The 22,546-nt window shown below is 40.1% G+C and overlaps 2 protein-coding genes across 3 annotated transcripts; one reads left to right on the top strand and one right to left on the bottom strand.

Annotated features, from left to right (window-relative positions):
* Positions 1–214: 214 nt before the first annotated feature.
* LOC139611338 (non-selective voltage-gated ion channel VDAC2) lies at positions 215–12,208 on the bottom strand. Of its 2 annotated transcripts, none has more exons than XM_071465929.1 (9): positions 11,905–12,208; positions 7,557–7,627; positions 6,706–6,755; positions 4,152–4,304; positions 3,855–3,907; positions 2,506–2,727; positions 1,910–2,060; positions 1,762–1,819; positions 215–1,614 (listed from the first exon to the last, which is right to left on the bottom strand). In XM_071465929.1, exons 2-9 carry the CDS (start codon positions 7,621–7,623, stop codon positions 1,523–1,525), a joined length of 846 nt encoding a protein of 281 aa, XP_071322030.1. In that variant the 5' UTR covers positions 7,624–7,627; positions 11,905–12,208; the 3' UTR covers positions 215–1,522. The 2 variants fall into 2 exon arrangements, with proteins under 2 accessions (XP_071322030.1, XP_071322029.1); XM_071465928.1 differs by lacking the exon at positions 11,905–12,208 and adding an exon at positions 9,321–9,481.
* Positions 11,104–21,917, top strand: slc25a1b (slc25a1 solute carrier family 25 member 1b). The gene is made up of 9 exons (XM_071465927.1): positions 11,104–11,497; positions 15,536–15,643; positions 16,861–16,960; positions 18,082–18,220; positions 18,412–18,496; positions 18,733–18,837; positions 18,946–19,061; positions 19,150–19,223; positions 20,233–21,917. The coding sequence occupies exons 1-9, from the start codon at positions 11,386–11,388 to the stop codon at positions 20,345–20,347; spliced, it is 954 nt and encodes a 317-aa protein (XP_071322028.1). The 5' UTR covers positions 11,104–11,385; the 3' UTR covers positions 20,348–21,917.
* The last annotated feature ends 629 nt before the right edge of the window (positions 21,918–22,546 follow it).

Raw genomic sequence — 22,546 nt, 5'->3', positions numbered from 1 at the left:
ACAGAGCTAGGCTAGCAGTTTCCCGTTTTCAGTCTTTATGCTAAGCTAAGCTAACTGGCCGCAGCTACATATTCACAGATGAGCCGTCAATACTCTCATCTCATTCTCCTCAAGAAAGCAACTAAGCAGATTTCCCAAAATGTTTCTACTGTTTCTACCTTCATGTTCAGTTTTTACACTATATTTGGATGAGAGAAGAAAGACGACTTTCAGATGTAGTTTTTGATTTTTTTTATTATTAGAATTCCCTTAGTTAACATTGGAAAAAAATGAGGTACTGTGTCTAAGTGACAAAGAAAAGTGAGACTTATAATAGTGATAACATATGAAGATGGAAAACACAGTTTGATCGATGATAAACAAAAAAAAAAAAACAAAAAACAAAAAAAAAAAACAAAAGAAAGAAGGATGGTCATGAGGGAGACAACAGCTTCTTACATGATCCTATAACAAGCGTTATGACTGGAATCACTCGGAGGACAATCAGCTGTATTTTTATGTTCACATCTGAGGAGGGTAGATTGTTTTTTTTGAGAGGAGAGCGCTGACAGCAATGAGTGCAGTCCCCGAGCAACATGAGGAAACAGCTGTCCTTCAAGTTAAGACAACCGGTGCCACTGAACTGCTGAGATATAACCAGACGATACACATGCAAAACCTCCTCACCGTCTTTGTGGCCGCTGTGTCGACGCAGATAGATGAAAACAATATTGTAGAAATGCAAAAACTAACTACATAAGCTAACCAGAAGATTCCACCTCATTGATTTCACCTACCGAAGCAAGAGGTCACAGAGGGTTCAAAGATCACTGAGGAGCATCTGCACTCAGACTTTCATTGTTCCTGTAAAGCAATGCAAGTTTTAAATACCTTCATTCAGTCCATGCAGAATCAAGTCTTAACCACCAGTACTTCAATATTTCAGTCCTATGTTCATGAAGTGTCTTGCAGCAAAACATTTTTATGGATTAAACAGTCCATAAAGTTCAACAACTCAAACCGTAACAAAATAAAAAGAGAAAACAGACACTCAGCACCTTTTTTACCAAGCAAATCAGCTTTCAGCTCTGCATCCAGGTTTTCATCCTTACATGCTTTTTTTTTTTTTTTTTTTTTTTTTTTCTTCAGGAAGGCAGGACTGAACACAGAAGCTTTAATGAGCTACACATTAACACCAACGACTACTTCATCCAAGACCTACAGGGAAATAAATAGTGTCACTTCCGTAACCATAGAAACGGTAATAATGCACGACTACGCACCGCCGGCTTCGGGATCAACCTCACGACTCCTCTCAGGGGCGTTTAAGCATGAAGCTGAGACTCGACTATCGCTGTCAGAAATGCTCGTGAAACGTGACGACAGGGGGACACGTGTGAGGGAGAGTCCAGAGAGGAGGAGCTACGTGTCTGTGTGTGTGTGTGTGTGTGTGTGTGTGTGTGTGTGTGGGGAGGGGAGTGTGTGGTGATGTGATTCTGGGCTTTTTTTTTTCTTCTTCGTTGGTGGCTCCGACTTCTCCCCTCTACGCCTCCAGCTCGAAGCCCATGCCGACTTTGTGTCCTCCGGCGTTGAAGTTCTTCCCGTCGATCAGGGCTGAGAGGGTGACCTTCACACCTGCAGACACACAACACACAGGTTTTCAATACCAAGTGGAATTAACACCTGTTTCACAGTCATTCTAGTCAAATAAACGTGCATGGATTTGTTAGCTCTAAAAGTATACGTCTAGGTGAGAATTATGTGGTTGGGGCGGGAGCATACCTGGCCGGAGGCTCTGGGTGTAGCCCACTCCGATCAGACTGGCATTGTTCACTTTGGCCTGAGGGGTGAAACAGGAGCAGATGAAGCACAACAGAAGAATGTGTTTATCTAAATAACAGAGCTGTGGCTGAGCAGCCAGAGCACTCACAGACAGAGAGGCGTCTTTATCCAGCTTGTATTTGGCGGCGATGCCGAAGCGAGTGTTGTTGCTGCCGGCGGTCCAGGCCAGAGTGACCGCCGTCTCCAGCTCGTCGTTCACCTTCTGGTAGATGGAGCCGCCGAACTCGGTCCCATCGTTACTGAGGGAGAAAAGACACTGATTCAGAGCCCATCAATACATTTTGCCCTGGGGCCCCTGGGAGGTAAATCCAGCCATGATAGAGATTAATTCTGATGTAGAGCTGATCCTGCAGACCCTTCTCTACTGTGTCAGGGTCATTTAAGAGGAGCAGACACCTCATGTTACTAAAGAAGCAGATTTAGTTTTGTACTTCCATGAAGTTGGAGGACTGACAGGGGACAGATTAGAGGATAATCAATTCCAAAGAGGCTTTTAGTCCCCGGCATGAGATTAACTCCAAAAACACTGGATCCTACAATTCCCATAATGCAACAGACAGCCTCTTTTCATGAACTTCTCTCTGCCTGGTTAACGTCCAAGTCTTCCAGATTCCTCCAGAGCCACGTTAGACATGTTACAGCTGTTTAACTGAACTCATCGTGTGAAGTCACTGGAGGACTCACACGTTGGTGTGCAGCTGGAAGTCTCCAGCCCTGTATCCCAGGGCAAAGTTGTTCTGGGCCAGTTTGGATTTGGCCGTGTCGAAAGCCATCTGGTAGCCGGCCAGCCAGCCCTCGTATCCCAGCACGGCGGTGGCGTGGATGATGGGACCCTCGAAGTCCACGTCACAGCCCAGGTTCACATAGTCACGCTTGTAGCCTGTCTTCAGCTTCCCGCTCTTCTTACTGCAAAATGAGTTCATAAGGTTAAAGGGATTATCTCTAATCATAGTTATTCTGATGTGTGTTATTCCTCTGAGCTTCATGTCAGTGAGTCTCAGGGTGACATGTTCCTTCATCACCATGGACACACACTGTAGTTTATTATGACTCAGTCCCACACACACTCACTGAGAACCAAACGTGGATAAAAACTGCAGTGAGCAGCTGTTTGAGGAAAATTATTTCACCCAGTCTTAAAAGATTTTCAGTAGGAACCAATGAGAGACAGACTAACACACTTTTGTTTACAATTAAAAAAAACACAGAATATTATGAAACAAAACTTGCTTCAGATCAGCTTCAATCCTCATTCAGAAATGTAAAATATGACATAAATTAAGAGTGATGTTACCATAAATATCATTATCACATACTGACATCATCTGGTTATATGAAGATATAAGTTTATATGAAATACACATAGTAAAATGTAGATATGTTTATATATCAAAAATATTTATGATGATTTTTTTATATAGTTTCACATATATGTTCACAATATATATTTTATTTATATATGTAAGTTTATCAAAGAAATACACATATAAGAATTCTATGTTTTTCTCATTCATTTGAAACATGTCTGTCTTCTCATTCTGGGAAAGTTGCCTCTGAATTTTGGACCTTACTGTTTATAATATCAACATTTATTAACAGACTTTGGGATTAATATATATTTATGTACAATATAAGCATACATGCATAAATATACATATTTATCTAGACATATGGTATATGTCAAAATATATTCATATATAATTTTAACATGATTTTATTTTATATGTACATATATTTCATATATGGAAATTCAATATATGAACATTATTATTAAATAAAAAAGAAAGAGGTTTAACAATAAATGAATCTAACTTTCAATACCATTTAGAAGAAAGCGAAAGTGATTTAAAAAGGAAAACTAGTCCCGTCACTCCTCATTTAGAGTCTAACAATAGCAGCTAATTACGAAAAGCACAGAGACAGGAAAAACTCGTCAGTGCTTCAGTGTTCAACCAGCAGCCTGACCCACAGTTGACACTGATCGATATCTTGTAACCCCACAGTCTCACTCATACAAAGAAACATGGTCTCACCCTGTGTTTGGTACAAAAGACGTGTCCAAGGCCACCTTCAGTCCCTGAGTCAGCTGCAGGGAGAGTTTACACAGGTTTTAACCACACACCAGTCAAAGATGTCAACAATGCAGTTTTATCAGTCTGTTAACACTAACACTAACACTAACACTAACACTAACACTAACACACACACACACACACACACACACACACACACACACACACACACACACACACACACACACACACACACACACACACACACACACACACACACACACACACACACACACACACACACACACACACACACACCTGGTCCTCCACAGTGACTTCAGTGGCCAGTGTGTTATCTGTGTTCCACTTCTGGTTGAAGCTCAGGCCCAGCTCCTTCATCTTGTATTTGGTCTCCAGGCTCCCTGAGGCCTTCCCTGTGTCTGTGTTACTGGAGCCCGATGTGTTGAACTCCTGGCGGGACGAGAGGAGGACGAGAGGGACACGGCGTCAGACAGACACGGGACAGACAGTGTGGACATGTGAGGCAGTGAAGATAGTGTGTTTACAGAGAATCCAAAACTACGACAGACCAAACCAAATAAAATAAGGTAAATTAGATACTGAACAGCGCAGCAGACTGTGGGACAACCAGAGACCCTGAACATTCATCCATGCAAGACACCAGTGACGTGAGATGGACAGAAAATGAACTGATAAATCTGATGAATGTCAAAGATGTGAGTTGAATTATGATGAACTAAAGCACCGTCTTAAATTTCACTATGACACTGCGCACTGGCGAGGGTGACAGAAGTTTCAGAGCAGAAACACTAAAGACATGATGTGTTTGTTTATTTTTAGATGATTATTTTGGGCCTTTTTCTTTTTTATCCTTTTAGTAGAGATAGACAGGAAATAGAGAGAGAGAGAGAATTAAACAACGGTCTCAAGAAGATCTCTCAGTTCATATCCTTGTCTCAGTATTTTAAAACATCTAAGGTGAGAAATTCTTTTAAATAATGTAGAAAACATCAGCTGATGTACATCATACAATGTACAACAAAACAAAAACATCTGAAGATCTATTTTCTGATATTTTGCAGCTCAAACCGTAAAATTAATTGAGTTGCAGCCTTCTCATTTACATAATTTAAGAACACAAGTTGAAACTGTGTAGAGATGTGAGGTGTGATACAGGATGTTTGGTGCACTTCCTGTTGCCTACATATTCAGAGACCACTGTACATCTGTCTGATACAGAACTGGAGGACGACAGTGCTGCAGCTCTGACATGAACCAGCTCACTGAATCCTCCAAAGCAAAAGTTTGGGGCTCCCTTGTAGCCAGTGACCATTGTTCCATGTCGTTCCCCTCCTCGTTTCCTGTCATCTCTTTACTGTATCTCTCTAATAAAAGTAATAAAAATGTCCAGAAAATACCAGGACAGAGCTCAAATTAAATAAAATGAATAGGAAATGTGAAAGGATGTGATGACAGTCGAATCTGTCTCTCAGTAAAATCTATATTTAACTTAATGGTATAATTATGACAGAAATGTCAGTGCAGCTGTTTTAGAAAAAAAGGTCAGAAGTCAGAAGTATTTCTGGGTAACATTAAAAAAAACAACAACTGTAGCCTGTTTTAAAAATATTAAACAGTTATCAAAGTACTGAAATGCAGTAAAACTTAACCGCTACAGTTTTAGAAAGCAGCTAACCACATGCTAACATGGTTACAATGCTAAAAATAGCATGTTGATTTTTAGCAGGTGATCCATTTGTCATGTTCACTGTGTTAGCATGCTAGCGTTTATTAATTAGCACTAAACTCAAAGCAGAACTGAGACTGATGGGAATGTCATTAGTTTTGCAGGTTTCTGATCAATCAAACCTTCAACCTGATGATGGTGCAGAATGAAAAGAAGTGAGTAGGTTTCATTCTCTGAAAATCACAGACTTGCCACATGAATGTATCTGCACAAAATGCTGAGTTATGTAAAGAAATTTAAATATGATAAAATAGGTTATGAAATGTTGAGCTTTAAATAATTTATGTTCTGAACTGTTATTCTGACAAAATAAGACATTTGAAGATGGATTTTAGGAAGAAGTGCTAGACATTTTTCACTATTCTGACTAATTAATTAAAACATTAAATGGCAGAATAAATGATAATGAAACTAAAGATGATTTACAAACTGAAAAATAAAAAAAAGTGACTAAACAAACGACATTCTCCACAAAGAAATGAAAATCACAAGGCGAAGTTTGAGTGACAGTGACGTGGCAGAGCATGGAAACAAAATCACTGTTGTGAAATAAACTGATATTCATGCCGTGTGAATAATAACAGAAAGAAAAACAACAAACATTCAGACCATGATACAGACAGAGAAACAATGTGCGAGTAAGCAGAGGATGATGTGAACAAACGGGACAGAAAATCAAATGAAAATGATCTCTCTCCCAATCACACAGACAATCAGAGCTGACGGCTCCGACACCGATCTTACCATCTACATGAGAGCGAGCGGTCCGGTACAGAGGGCAGCAGCATGGAGACAGAGCAGGGGTTAGGAAAGGCAGGTAGAGAGACAGACAGGCCACTAACACACACACCTGTCGGCCTGTCATGTTTCTCTACAACACAGCACAGGTTGAGCCAAGCGCGTCTGCATCAGCCAATGGTCCACCTGGAAACCTTCAAGCTCCAGGTTACAGCAGGAGTTCAGTTATTGCAATTACAGAGGACATGAAGTGTAAAGTTTGTAATGTGAGGGTTAGAGACTGCAGCAGGAAAACCAGGGGAGACGGACTCTGCAGAAAACAGCCGCTGAATGACAAGAAAACAACAAGAAACAAAGTGTCCTCACCACTCCGCTCTGCGATTTGGTCTTGAGGTCCAGCTTCACCACACCAAAGCCTGGTGGATTTCAAGAGACAGAGTCGTGTGTTAACAGTAAATAAGTGCAAGATAAGTCCGAAGAGATTCAGTTAATTATCACAGAAGACGACGAGCAGCAGCTGATTATCACATTAGAGAAGCTGCAACAAGGTCGTGACTTTAACAATTAGCTGCCAATTAATTTACTGTCAATCAGCTGATGGATTAATCAACTAATTGTTGCAGCTCTATGGTTTTGCCTTTAATGTCTCTGGTGCATTAGGCCCTCGTGGACAGTGGTGCAAACCAATGAGCAGAACTGCACTAATTGATTTTTATATAATATTTTGCATTAACGTGATAATTCACCCAACAATAAATTGATTTGTCAGGTATTTCTTTAGCAACAAATCCTGCTGTCTGGTTAATTTACCCATTAACTATCACACTATTGATTTGCCGATAAAATGTATAATATATACATATACATATACATATATATATATACATATACATATATATATATATATATATATATATATATATATAGACAGTGTGCTGCAGTATTTCATACACTGTGACAGAGTATTTCATCCACATTACACACCCATAGTTAAGATAGTATTAAAAAAAATATTCCTATTTTTAAGCTAGTGACTTTTTTCATCTTTGGTAGAAGCTGCCACCATTTTTTAGGTTTTCATGAATCTATTCATATTATCTGCTCCTGAATAAGAGTCTTATAACTGGTCACACTGAAAAAACAGATTTTAACAGACTCTGTGTTTCAGGAATTCTCAGCAGTTAATAATTTACTCCTGGGGCTAAAACAGAACTCACCATAGCCCTTGCTGAATATATCCTTGGCGGCTTTGCCCAGGTCTGAGTATGAAGGAGGGACAGCCATTGTGCTGCAGGAGATAAAGTCAGAAACAGGATTATTTAAACTATTCTGTTTAAGCCACAGTTTCAACAAGTCACTGAACAAATTCAACAGCAGACTGAACGATGGGTTTTCTCTGTTCTACACTCAGATTGTCTGCAGTGTTCACCAAATTAAATTTAAGGATTTTTTTAATACCACAGAGAATTTAATTGAATAGCCTACCTTCTCATGGTCACACCGGTCAAAGAATGAGAGAAAACCAGTGTGGACAAGAAGGCCTGCGATTATTTATAAGTACAGAAATCTATACACATTTATATCACATTTTTTGTCAGTCTTTCCCAGGTTCCTAATTAAAGTAATGAATCAATTAACATTACCATCATCCGGATAAGCTGCAGATAATTTATGAATGGATGAACTGATTCAAAGATAAGCAATTTTAGTTGATTTTTAAAACATTTACACTTTACATTTTGAGTTGTCAGGCCTCTTAGCTTCTGCTCGTAACAGCAGCAACAGTGTCTGATTGAAACGCCACAAAACAAGTGAACTGAGAAACCTCTGAGAACTGAGAAACCTCCTGTGAGCACTGCATATGTAGTTTATAGATGTTTGACATCTGTCACTGTTATTCAAGACTGTTCTCTTTGTTGTGGGGACATGATTTTTAAGACTGCAGAGATTCTGCACACAGCTGCTGTAATGATTTAGCACTGTAACACCCCGTCATTGTCATTATTGAGTCATCCATGATGGTGCACTACTAGCAAAGCTGATCCTGAATGAAGTTCAGTCCGTAGTTTACAAAACTACTTCAAAAACTAAATCAAATGTGCAAACAGTATGTCATGTGATTGAACAGGAGCTGCAGCAGAAAGGAACAAGCTGTTCCAGGAGAGGCAGCTGGGAAGCTAGCAACAAATAGACTCTGCATCCGGGCCTCAGTAAGAAGCTACCGGTGCACCTAAAAAGTCAAGACACAAATGCACCCTAAAAAATATATTTAACCCTGTATATGAGCTCAAAGGTGCACAGATGTAATAAGAAACAGCCAAGCCGGTGGATGGTAAAGCAGCAGAACAAAGGGCTCTCCTGTACTGTGGTCAATACATCCCAAGGTTGTAAAGAAAAAAAGGGCCAAGCACCTCATCCCAGAGGCAGACCAGTGCTGTTGGGACAAATCCACACTGTTATTTCAGATGGTTTTTAGCCGGATTAGACAAAAGAACAGTGCGTAACAAGAGTCTTTTCAAATGCTTGGTGCTACGTGGATCTCTGCAGGGACAAAGGACAGCAGATGGGCCACTGAGAGAGGTGTGGGGAGGGGTGACAGCTAGCTAGCTGCTGCCTCAGCTGCAGGGACAAGAACAGGAGCTAGACACTGATTAGTTAATGTTCATAGCAACATTACTCTGCCTGCCCACCACCTCAAACACACCCCCTCACAGCCGCCCAGCTAGCCACAAAGCGAGCTAATGGCTATAGTTAGCCTTACAGTTGTGAATCTCTGCACTATCACACAGGAGCCCTATCATTCAGGGATTAAACTGTGCATTACCAGGCTAAACATCATTACATAACACAGCTACCGTCAGCTAAATCTCCCTACATGCTAGGTACGTGGCTAACCTTGAAGAGAAACGTAATAAAAAAGCGCAGTTACGTTAAACTCAGCGCCGTGTTTGAGGTTAATTAGCAGCGTTTGTTCTTCTTACCGGTGCAAAGGTGTTTGCAAGGGGGGTCTGCAGAGCCTGGAGTGTCCCTGGCGCGGTGCTGCTCCGTGGGTTGACAGCTAGCCTAGCTTAGCACTGTGTTAACGGGGGACAGGGCACAATGAAGGAGACATATGGAGCATGCGCGGTGTCAATGCGAAACGCGAACAAAGAGTCAATGCGAAGACAAGAGGCTAATCCCCCAAACACAGCCTGCCGTGGTTTCATCCCAGCTGTGTCAGAGAGTAACGTTCGTCAGGGATCCAGAAATATTGGTTCCACTTCCTCATGAGGCATACAGCATAAAGTGTATAAATTAGATTTTTAAACTGTAATTGATGACTTTATCAATAGTTAATGAATCATTTACAAATACTTTACAGATGTGGATGGATTGGGAGGCGAAGGGGCCTTGGGCACAGGAAGGTAAAAGGCCCCTCAACTCACTCTCTGACAAACTGACAGAGACACAAAACGTTTTGTGGTTGTTTTGCATCTCTGTCACACTTTTCTCTTTGTTGTTGTTTTCTATCCAGCTTGTGGTCCATTTGTGTCCCATTGTGGTCATTCTGCATGTTTTCCGTACTTTGGTTCTCTTTGTAGCTCATTGAAATGTTTCGTGGTCCTTTTAAATTTTTCAGCAGTCATTATCCATCTTTTTGTGTCTCTTTTAAGTTGTTTTGTGTCTTTTAAGGTCATTCTACCTGTGTTGTGGTGATTTTGTGTCTCTTTGCAGCTGTTTTGCATCTATTTGTGATTGTTTGGCCTTTTTTTCCTTCTTCTAGCATAAAAATGTGTTTGTCTTTTTAGCTCATTAATTCATCAGGATCTCTGAACGACAGTTTAATTATTTATTGTCCACTCATTTTGCAGACAACTGTCCCTTGAGACTGATATTATAATAAATTACATGATAATACTGATGTGTCAATGTTTGAACAGCATTTTCTAAACTAGTCTAAAGTAGTTTTCTGAAGTTAAAGTAGTTAAACTTCAGAAGTGAAGCAGTTAGAGAGTTTAGCCTGGTGGTTCCCAACCTAGGGGTCAGGCCCCTTCAAATGGTCACCGGATGAATCTGAGGGGTCATCATATGATTAATGGAAAACACAAAGTCCTGACAGAAATTTGGATTCTTTTTTCAGACTTTTATCTAATCTTTGCCTTAATTTGTGAAATATAGAAGAATTTTACTTTAATTCAAATCTGAGAAGTTTAAATTAGCAATGTCTCTGGTGGAATAACCCCAACCCCTATTAAATGCCCAAAAGACTGGGAAACACTGGGTCAATCTTTTATATGCACTTTCCATTTACATTTACATATGCATATACATAGTATATTATTATTTATATCTGCCATTCTGTATTTTTATTTCTTTCTGTCTACCTCTGTATTTTATTCTATTGTATATTTTGTATTATAATACACCGGACAGCTGTAACAAACTAATTTCCCTTCAGGGATGAATAAAGTCATCTATCTATCTATCTATCTATCTATCTATCTATCTATCTATCTATCTATCTATCTATCTATTGTATTTTATGAACTCATAATTATTTGTTTACAATTTAAATCATAGCAGTGAAGTAAAAGGATTCTTTTTTATTTATGAGGTGTTTATTTATGACTGACCATGTGTCGCATTTAAAGTGGAGAGCTAAGTTTGGATGAGCAGTGGGGGGGGGCTCTCTGCAGAGGACCCCTCCGGTCCTCCTTAAATGTCTGTGAAAAACAGGCGCTCTCCGTGCAGGGGAGGGGGAAGTGTCGCGCCCTGCCCCGCCCTGAGTGAACACCGACTCGACGCTATCGGCCCCTGTGTGTGTGCCATGGTGATAATTTTCACTGTCAGAAGTACGCGCACGCTGTCAGGTCCAGATCAGCGGCGAGAGTCCAATGGTCAGCGCCGCCTGCTCGGCCCCTGGATGCCTGCACCCGCCTCCCGCTGCACACTGCTCCCGGACTGCCTGAGGGCGTGAAGGCTGACTGGGTCTGCGGCAACTGAGCTCGTCCGTGTTGATTTAAAAAAAAAAAAAAAAAAAAAAAGTTTGGCCGGGCTATCGCAGTCATGTCAGGACGACCAGGCATCGTGAACCCGTTCCACAGACCCCGGTGTCTGGCCGCTGCAGCTCCGGCGGGGAAAGCCAAGCTCACTCACCCCGGCAAGGCGATCATGGCAGGTAGGAAAGTTTCTGCGGGACGGTGCAGTTTTGCCTCCAGAGGCGGTTAAAGTTGTGAAGCGGGATCCCAGGCCGAGGCTGCAGCTCTGCTCTCTAACATCACACTTATCTGACGTGCACATGGAGGGAGCTGTGCGCTGCAGGCAGCAGAAAGTAGATGTGGAGCACCGTGCTGGGCTGGTCTGAAAGCCGGGGTGTCTGCAGGCCCTGCAGAGGCTTACATCTCAGTTTCCTTAAAGAGGCCTTGAAAGTCTGATGTATACTTTATACATACATGTGATAAGTTCCTGCACTTGGTGAACGATTCTAGGCTCTGTGCTCATTGGTTTCTTTCATATAACTGAAATATTACATTGCATTCTGTGTGTTTATCTTTAGTTTTAGGCCAGATTCATGTATAAACTTACCAAGTTTCTGCCAGGACAGATAATCTCAGTCTGCAGTAGCAGAACTTGGCTTGAGGCTGGAGGTTGGACCGTCTGGTTTGTCCTGGGATTTGTAGACAAAATGCATAAGGAACTTATTATGCACGGCTTGATGGTCCAACACTCTCTTAAAGGCAAACTGGCAACAAAAGCTAGAAATGAATGGAAATCCATCTGCGAGTAAATCTTAGAGCAGATTATTGGCTCCAGCACCTTGGAGCTACCAGGGTGCTGGAGAAAGTCGACGAGCGAGGTTGGACAGTCTGGTATGTCCGAGGACTTGAAGCCTTCAGCACAGACCCCCTTCAGAGAGAGCTGGTTGAAATGAACCCTGATTGCCGGCCTGCCTCATTAGTCAATCAGTGACAGATCCTCAGACTTCACACTGAGCTCAGCATGTACCAGAGGGCAATCGTTACTGATAACATGGCAACTGCATTAGAACATAAGAACGAGCTGAGAACCACACTATGGCTGAATCTGCTGTGTTTTCCATCACATTTGAACATTTTGATTTAAAAGCAAACTTTGGCTGGCTCTAATTTTATGTTAAATATTAAGGTGTCATCAGTTCGCTTGGTGTTTTCTGTTGACCTGCTGCCTTTAGTGTGTGTGCTCAGGGGCCACGGCCTCCCTGTTCAGTGTCATTAGCCACAATGACAAAGCACATTGCCCTGCACACTTTCACCTGGTTCCAACAAGTTCAGTTCAGGGCCTTTTGCAAAAAGGCACAAACAGTCAAGATGATTTTTTCCAAACTCAACCCGAAACCAGATGAACAAAGGAGCATCGCTCGCTGCCACTGTGTGATATCGATCCTGATTAGAGGTGGGAGATAATAGGATGACGAAGCAGCTGTGAGCAAGTCACAAGGGACCAGCTAGGTCACATGCCATTAAACCTCTAATCCCCACTGAATCAGACAGCATTGGTATCAGCCCTGGATCATCTTTATTTCACATCTTTTACATAACATCCCACACTGTTCTTTCACCTGTTCTATAAACAAATGAGATGCAATGTGTTTCTGGATGAGCTTCAGATGTGCGGGGAATCAGATTAGGTTACTGTCAGACACAGTGAGGCTAGCTGTCTCCCCCTGTTTCCAGTCTTTATGCTAAGCTAAGCTAAGAGTACTATCGCTTTTCTCACCTAGCTCTTGGCAAGATGCCAAAAATGCCAAACTACCCCTATAAAAGTGCAACTTTAAAAGTAGAACTTAATCAACATCAGATATTAACAGAAAAAGTGAATGATTACACTTCATTTCTTCTTCCTGACTGAGTGGTTGTTTTTTAATATAGTCATGTATTTTATCTTGAATGTGTAAAAGGTAAATATGGTGATCACATGTCAAAAAATGACATGAAAGGTCTGTCCCTGCATTTAATGTGGTGTTGGAATAATTGGAAAAATTAGTTTCCGACTGGGAAAAATTCACCTGAACGCCCCTTCACGTCAGAGCAACAACTCGGAAAGTCAGCGAAAATTTCGGCACACCCCTTGTCAAGTTGTGACGTCATATATTCAAAAACATGGCGGACAAAAATGTTTGGTTGATGGTGAGAAACTCAATTTTTTGCTAACATTTAATTTGCAATATGGAATTAGGTTGTAACCATCAGTTGCCGTCCACGTAGAATAGCTTTGATTAGTCAGAGACGTTATTTATTGGCATTAACTGCGATAACAAGTGACACAAACACAGGAATGGGTTTTAATGCTCTGAGCAATAAAATACAGCACATCTTCTTTTAGCAGCCACGTTGTTTCCACATTCAGACAGAAAAACACATGAACACACCTGATTTCCAAACTTGGGAAAGCGGAGCATTGGGAGAGCAGTGAATGCAGCATTTTTCATGACGTGTCGGAGCAGGAGGCGCACAGGTGGAACCAGTGGCATTAACGTGAAGTCATGATTAATGTTTTCACACCCACGCGTTTCCTCCTGTGATAACGCCGTGTTGCCTCCACTACAGCTCGTACCTGTGGCCATTTGTGATGACGTTTTCTCTCAAGAACCACACATCACTGTTTGACCTTTGCTTTTAGCACTGAAACTACTTTTAAAAAAACGTACATGAACACTGACAGTCAGCCCCTCTCCCCACACTAACTTTCAAAATACCAGTTCAAGTGTACGAACATGTTTGACTGGATAAACTGGTTCTGTATCTTTTCCCAGCCTGAACACCGGGACGTGAAGCAGGTACTACGTGGAGCCCTGTGTGTGCAGACGATGATGTGGACAGTGTTTTTGATTCCAGCCTAATTCATAGCTATAAAACCAGCCTCTAACCAAAGAAATGCCTGGGTGTGTCGTAACCAGCAGTGTTGGAGACTTCAGGCCGAAATGCATTTGATGTTTTAGTGAAAACAGTGATTTGTCAGCCTGTAATCTTGTGACTCTTCGTGCACGATCAGCCTGGCCTGCATGTGTGACTGGTGCCGAGGCTCAGTGGTGAGCTGGATCTCTGCATGACATTCCTGTAGAAAGAGTGCATGTTGAAGGCGCCAACAAAGGGCCCTTTTTTTAAATGTGGGAGCCTGAATTCTTTACTTTTTCAGTCTTAAGTTTTTTTTAACCACTGCTGTAAAAAAAGTGTTTACTTGCTACTCAAGGCCTGAATAAGCCGGGTTCACTGAACGCTGGGATTTTTAAGTTAAAGCACATGGGACAGTCTGTCAAACTTTTCCCACCGAGCTGCACAGTTACTACACTTTAGTGGCAGAAAGCTGAAGTTTCCTTCCTTCGCTCTGCAGACCTGTCACACATCACACATCAGAGGGATCGGACCACCATCTGAACGCTTCTGTGTGTTGTTGTTACGGTAATGTGGCAAACACTATGTGCTCTGCAGGTTACACGCCCCCCTGAGTTGGAACTGGGCCTAAGGGGGGAGTATCTGTGGGCAGAATCGCACTGCATCAGCTGAGCCAATCAGCCTCCGGGCTGCTTGTTTGCTGTTGAACGGCAGATGTGTGACAGCCAGTGTTTTAAGGTGGAGCTGGTTTGTCCTGCGCGGCTGAACCAGCACAGAACAGCAGACCTGCTTCCTGCAGTCATACACGATCCCTCTGGTGGCTGCTGGTGTTCACCTCGCTTACAACTTAAAGCAAAAACTCATCTCATCAACTGTGTTTTTGAATTAATTTTTGATTTAATTTCTGTTTCTATAACGATCCTATTTCTTGCATCTCTTTTTTGTGCTTATTTTTAATCGTTTTTTTAAAGCATGTTGTGTTGCATCTTTTTGTATCAAATGTGCTTTATAAATACAGTTTTATTATTATGAGATATGAAAAATACTGTATGAATATTGTTGCTATAACTGCACCTTAACATGAAGACAGTGTAATGAATTAAAATGAAACTTTGTGAGACAAGTGTGAAAGTTTATATCAAGTTAAAGGGAATCTAACATCTGAAACAGAAAAGGAGGCAGTGGAGATTGTGGATATTATTCATTCAGACAGTTTATTACATAAAGAAGTAGATTTTTAGTCAGTCATGTGTTGTCTGCAGGCGTGCTGCTGCAGGGCGAATACTGCTTTCCTGTGCGGGGTTGTTTCTTGGCTCCTTTGGTAAAATCACTTTCTGTTATTGCAGGCGGGATCGCAGGAGGCATCGAGATCTGCATCACCTTCCCAACAGAGTACGTTAAAACACAGCTGCAGCTCGATGAAAAGGCAAATCCTCCCAAATACAAAGGCATCAGTAAGTTGTTTTTTTTCTTACCCGAGCTGTTTAATTAAATTAAAAAAAAACCCACTTTACTGATAATATTGGCTGTTATTGCACAAAACAGAAATATGAGATCACTGGAAACCACAGCACACCAACAGAGAGTGTTGCTTGTCTGCAGCTGTCAATCATAGGGACAAAAATAGTCTTAAAGGAAGTTAGATCAGTGAGACTCTTTCGTGACAGCCAGGAGACAGTTAGCTTAGCATAAACCGTGAGTCTGGCTCTGACCAAAGCTAAAAAAGAAGCGTATCAGCAGCTTTTTGAAAGGTAAAAATGTCAGTTTGTGGTTCTGTTGTGATTTAGTAGAGTCTCTGCTGGATGACTGGGAACCTCACAGACCTCATGAGCTGTACCTTGCTAGCAGTTTCCACCTGCTTGCAGCCTTTATGCTAAGCTAAGCTAAATGTGTCTGAACAGTGTGAGTCTCCTCATCGACAATTACTCCTCTAAATGTGATCATTCTCACCTGCTTTATAGCTTCAACCAAACATTATCAAGTGCAGGCTGCTGGATAGTTTCCCCTAAGAGAATATGTATATCTTAATATGTTTTTGTTGCTTTCTGACAAATATTTATAAGTATATTACATTTTCCTAATAAACCAAACTAAATAAGTAAAATTACCATCATTGACTCCTGAGTTGTCACATACAGGATGAATGGTTTCACAAAAACGTCAGGAACTGGTTGTTGATTAATGATTTACGTTGATTTCATTTCACAGTTAACCAACGTTTGAGGTCCAAAGTATCAACACTTCAGAAGCCTTTAGAGTTCAGCAGCTCTTTTACCTGATTAATAATCCATAGTGAGTTGGGACGTTGTGTTACTGCAGGTTTGAGTGCGGATGTGAACGGATGTTTATTTGCGTAGTAAGTTGGCCTCTGTTATCTGTTCTCTGAGAGCCTGTGAACTTTGGCACAGACCCTGTTTTATCTGTGGAAACTCAGTATGAGGGGCTGTAGTCTCAAACTGAAACGGACACATGGAGCCCACACAGTCCCTGCTCTCAATAACTAACTGTCACAGCGGAGAGTTGAAACCGTGCAGCTGCTGATGATGTTAGCTGATTGAGCTTTTTGATATCCATGCAAAAAATCAGTGTATTTTTTCTAACCTGCCTTCCTTTCTCTTTTTCATCTTGTCTCTTCCTCTGTCTTTCATTTCCCTCCTTCTCTCTGCTGCAGCTGACTGTGTGAAGCAGACAGTGAACAGTCATGGGGTGAGGGGTCTTTACAGGGGTCTAAGCTCGCTGCTGTACGGCTCCATACCTAAAGCAGCTGTCAGGTACGGCGACATACATGTGCAAGCACAAACACACACTTTAAGAAGACATCACACATGGATTATATAGATATGTTGTTTCCAGTATATCAGCTCATCCTGATTAAAGTGCTTTACAGTTGTTGAGCAGAGGCGACCAGAGTCAATCAACAGAAAATTAATGTCATCAATTTTCCTTTTTTTTTATTATAAAGCGAAAAACCAAACATCATCTTCCGGTTCCAGCTTGTCAGACATAAAGAACGTCTACTTTTCTGTCATTATAATGTCAATATTTGGGTTTTGAACTGTTACTTCTACAAAACAAGCAATTTGAAGACGTCAGCGTGTGCTCTTGGAAGTTGTGATGGACATTTTTTATTATTTTCCACAGATTTATTGAAACAGAAAATAGTGTAAAATATTTGGTAATTGTAGGTGCAGTTGATAATTTGTTTAATTTGCTTAATGATTTTGTTATTGCATAATAAATAATTTCCTAGTTATTTATATATTAGTTAGAACTCATTAATAAAAACCAGAATATAATCAGTTTCATTCATAATCAATTAATCTGTAGATTATTTTCTGAATTAGGTGACATCAACAAATTTCTTGTTTTGTACAAACTGTAAAAATATTTACTTTCATATAGAACAAAGAAGTAATAATAAAGTAATCAATTATCATAATATTTGAGATGTTGTTCCGTCGACTGAACTCTGATGATGTTTGGGTTGCCAGGTTGTTAAAAGCTTTGGCTGGTGTTTATTCTTTTTACCTGGAAATGTTGGTGATGCACTAATAAATACTAATGCTAATACTAATGCTAATGCTAGTGCTTTCTAATAAGCCATCCAGCCCGCAGCTACTACTGTTTAATAATTGATAAACTAAAAATGAAATTGATCAGCTCTGCAGTTGTACATTTCCAGTAACAGTTCACCCTCTCAAACACAACCTGGCAACCCAGAAGTTACACTTATGAATGACTTACAACTGATTTAAAGTAAATGATTTATGAGCCATCGATAAAGGCACCACAAACTATATACCCTTAATAAAAAATATCCTGTTAGAAGCTGGAACGGTTTATTTTCCAATTTTGGTTATTAACCATGTTTTTGCTGTGTTAATCTCTGCAGATTCGGGGTGTTTGAGTTCCTCAGTAATAAGATGCGTGATGAGAGCGGTAAACTGGACAGCAAGCGAGGATTCTTCTGTGGCCTGGGAGCTGGAGTTGCAGAAGCTGTGCTTGTTGTCTGTCCTATGGAGACAGTTAAGGTAAAACAAACCCTCCTCACGCCTTAACTGTTGTCTGTGCATGCAAACAAAATGTGTATAATACTGTTTTTGAGCGTTACTCACAGCATTACTGTTTGGAAAACCTGGCCTGCCTCAGATTTTAAGGGCTACTGATTCTGTGACACTTTGGCTTGTAGAGTTTATTAACTGCTGTCATGTTGTCATTTTAGGTCAAATTCATCCATGATCAGACGTCAGCAAACCCAAAGTACAAGGGGTTTTTCCATGGGGTCAGGGAGATTATTCGATCTCAAGGTAAAGAGGTTTTTTTTTTTTTTTTGTGCAGGGTCAGTTGTGTTATACTGCCACCTACTGTTCCACCTCCACTGCAGAATGATTTTTACAGGAAGTTAATTGACTCATCACATCCATTATTTAGAGGATAATATTCTTCCTCAGCCTCATTACACCTGGACAGGGTTCATCAGTGAATTAAACAGAAAGCTGTGTTACTTTTAATAGATCACTAATGATCACTGATGTATCTCCAGGACTGAAAGGGACGTATCAGGGCCTAACAGCCACTGTGCTGAAGCAAGGCTCCAACCAGGCCATCCGCTTCTATGTCATGACTTCACTGAGGAACTGGTACAAAGGTGTGTGACTGAACAAATTGTTCCCAATCTGTCTCATCAACACATGAAACCAAAAGTACAACCAAAGAATCATCTTTTATTTACCTGTTTATTTATTTCAACACCAAGGTGATGACCCCAACAAAGCCATTAACCCTCTGTTGACCGGACTGTTTGGAGCTGTCGCTGGTGCTGCCAGTGTGTTTGGAAACACTCCCCTGGACGTCATTAAAACCAGAATGCAGGTGGGTTGAAGAACACGTTCACTTCCTCTTATCTCACAATACAACCCCGAGCACAGCCACTAACGTGTGTGTGTGTGGTATTCAACAGGGTCTGGAAGCTCACAAGTACAAAAGCACAATGGACTGCGCCATCAAGATCATGAAGCACGAGGGGCCAATGGCGTAAGTTCATATGAGGGTGGATGTGATGTACGTAGAATGCAGCGATTACACGATGTCTCACAAAACACTCTGATAATACTGGATTTGGCTTTATACTGTGAGGGATTCACACTCTTTACACATTGATAATTGAGCAAAAATTTGAGCTGCTGTCACGTCAACTACCCCATGGAGCAGGTAACGAGAGACCAGAATACATCTGAAGTCATTTTGACAAATATAAATGAAAGAAATTGTTTGACACTTTGGGAAATAAGCCTGTTTGATCTCTTGCTGAGAGTTAGATCAGAAGCTCACTCTCATTTGTTCGCATTTTAGGAACAAAAGATGATGTTTGGTACTGATTTTAATATTCATCACCCTTTTTGAGAATTATTCATCTGGTGCAAAACCATCCAGTCAGTGGTATTTAGTCAAGTTTAATTTCCCTTTAGTGTAAAACAGGCTTCAACCTGGTAAGAAGTCAGTTCTTGAAGTACCACTGCAGTAGAACCTCAGGGTACCATCCTGGGGCCACTTATGTTCTCCAGTAATCTGTAATTGATAAACCTGCTTTTTCACACCAGATTGATAATTGAAAATGTTGTTGCCATGACTCATTATTATTATTATTATTAACAATAATAATAATAATAATAATAATAATAATAATAATAATAATAATAATAATAATAATAATAATAATAATAATAACTTTATTTATATAGCACCTTTAAAAACAGAGTTTACAAAGCATTTTGACAATTTAAGCAAAAGCAATAAAGGCAGGAGGCTCAGAAGGCCAAATAAAAACACTAAGGCAAAAAACAAAGTTAAAGTTCAGAGGGAAGACATACAATATACTTCAATATAAATAAGGACAATTACAGAGATGATGTCAGCTTGAGTTGTGGCCCCTATTTTGGATGTTTTGAATTAATAATATTATTTCCATATGACCTTTCATAAAAGGCCAGTTTGACACCTTTACTGAATGAGCGTATTCACTCTTTCTCTTTATTCCATCCAGGTTCTACAAAGGTACTGTTCCTCGGCTGGGTCGAGTGTGTATGGACGTGGCCATAGTCTTCATAATCTACGAGGAAGTCGTGAAGGTCCTGAACGTAGTCTGGAAGACGGACTGAGATGGGACACCCCAGTGCTACACAAGCAGGAGTTTTAGGACAGGGCCATCCACTTTATAAACCAGGCTGAGTCCTAAACCAATCTCCTTAAACACTGCTTCTAGGTTCTAATATCTACCTCCAAGTGATTTTCAGAAAGAAAGAAAGGGATTGGTATGTTCTTGATTTTATTTATAACACAGCTATTACAAGTGGAAGCGTTATCTGTATGAAAAAAGCTCCAGATTGCAGAGTCACCGCTTACACTTTTTCTTCTTAAATTCCAGAAGGGGGAAGTTCCTTAAGAGCTCAGGGAAGGATCGGGGCATTTTAGATCTGTTTAAATGGGGAATAATGTCAGCACAAAGAAATGTGTCTCACCTTCAGCTCTCTGAGTTCAGTTATATTAATGCTGTATGTTCTTAATCAAAAAGACACCAATACCCAACCCAACATAATGTGATTTAGACACTATAGAAAAAAATTATACTTGAAAATGAGAGATTATACGAGATATCACATTTTTAAAGCCCTCTTTATATGCAAGTATTTCAATTTTTTTTCTTCTTTTAAAAGACTGTTTAAAATCATTATTTCATTCAGTAGCTGGTGGAATAATAAATATTCAGATATCACATGCTGCAGACGTTAAGGTACATTAAGAACTAAATGCCTTAAATCACGATTATCAAATCAACCAACGTTTTAGGAGCCACACAGATGCAGTTTTGCATATATTACATATGTACTCGACTTATTTAGAAATGCACATTTCCACAAAACCGTGGCTGAGGTGGTGTAAAGAGGGTTCATGTTTAAGTTTTAATCAATTAACTTACTAGTCTGATGCTATTAAAAAAAGTGCCTATGTATTATATGATTCATTTTGAGATCTTTTGAGATTAAGAATGATTGAATGTTGTATGTACTTAGTCACTACAGATTTTTTCTTAAAATGTACTCAGTTGCACACTGCACCAGTGCCTGATGTTTAATTCTAGGCAGCATCTGAGGCACATCTAAGATGTTCGTATCTTCTCAGTCCATCGTAACTGTTAGTAGGAATTTTTGCTTCTAAATTTTTAATTGCCTTCAATGCATAGAGATGCGTGTTTGAGAAGTGCCATTAATAGTGCCTTTCATCTCATTCCATGGAGGATGAGTGGTTTAGGAATGGCTTTTATTGCTGATTTTCAGGTTCTGTTTTTATTTTTAACAATGTATATTAATTGCCTTTACTTTTTACATCAACTGACAACCCAATGTGCCAACTGCTGCTCAGAAATATAATGCCATGTTATAGACTGGAGTTTGTGGCTTATGAGTCTGACATGTTTACATGCAGTGCAATGATTTTTTTTTTTTTTCTCATCACACGGTCCTTGTACACAGTGTTTACTTTGAGCTCCTTTTTCAGCTTCATGTTAAACTGGGCCTTGCATACATTTAGACCTGTGTCATAGATATTTAAATATCTGTGGTTTTCATAATATCACATGAAACATTTCCTGTAGCTAACCCAGTATTGTGCCTTCAGTCTAATTAATTATAATATGAATGCTCACAAATAAACATTGGATCAGACTGTTAACATTGTCGTGTTCATTTCAGCAGTGGGGTACTTGTGTTTTATTTGAGTTGTTTTTTTGTTTTTTTTTAATGCCGTTTACACTTCTACTTCACTACATTTCAGATGGCAATATTGTACTTTTTACTTTTTACTTTTTTACTATACACAAATAGAGCTGAAACCATCGGCTGATTGACAGAAAATTAACTGAACTGAAATCTTTTGTCATTTTTCATGTAAAAATCAGAATCAGAATCTTCTGCTTTTCCTTTTTAAAAATGATAATATATATATATTTTGAGGTTTGCATTATTGATCGACTAAACAATTATTGTGAAGGTGTCACTGTGGAGTCAGGGTAACTGGAGCATTTCTCAAAATAATAATTTCCTGCCTTGAAATATTTAAAAACAGCTCCCACTCAACCCACTACAGCAGTAAAATGCTGCTTAAACATGATTGCATGAGTAATAATTTAATGATATAATGATAATGATATATTGATAACAGACACAGGAGGACATTTTTCTGCATTTCTTTACTATATGTACTTTGTGTACATTTTCCTGATTATACTTGCATACTTTTACTTTAGTGCCGTTTTCAATGCAGAACTTGTAATAATGTATTTTGCAGAGTGGTATTAATGC

This window comes from Trachinotus anak, unplaced genomic scaffold (genome assembly GCF_046630095.1).
Source record: "Trachinotus anak isolate AG129_WGS33_773 ecotype Australia unplaced genomic scaffold, CSIRO_AGI_Tana_v1 ptg000028l, whole genome shotgun sequence".
Lineage (NCBI taxonomy): Eukaryota > Metazoa > Chordata > Actinopteri > Carangiformes > Carangidae > Trachinotus > Trachinotus anak.
This window is presented reverse-complemented; position numbering and strand designations above follow the sequence as displayed.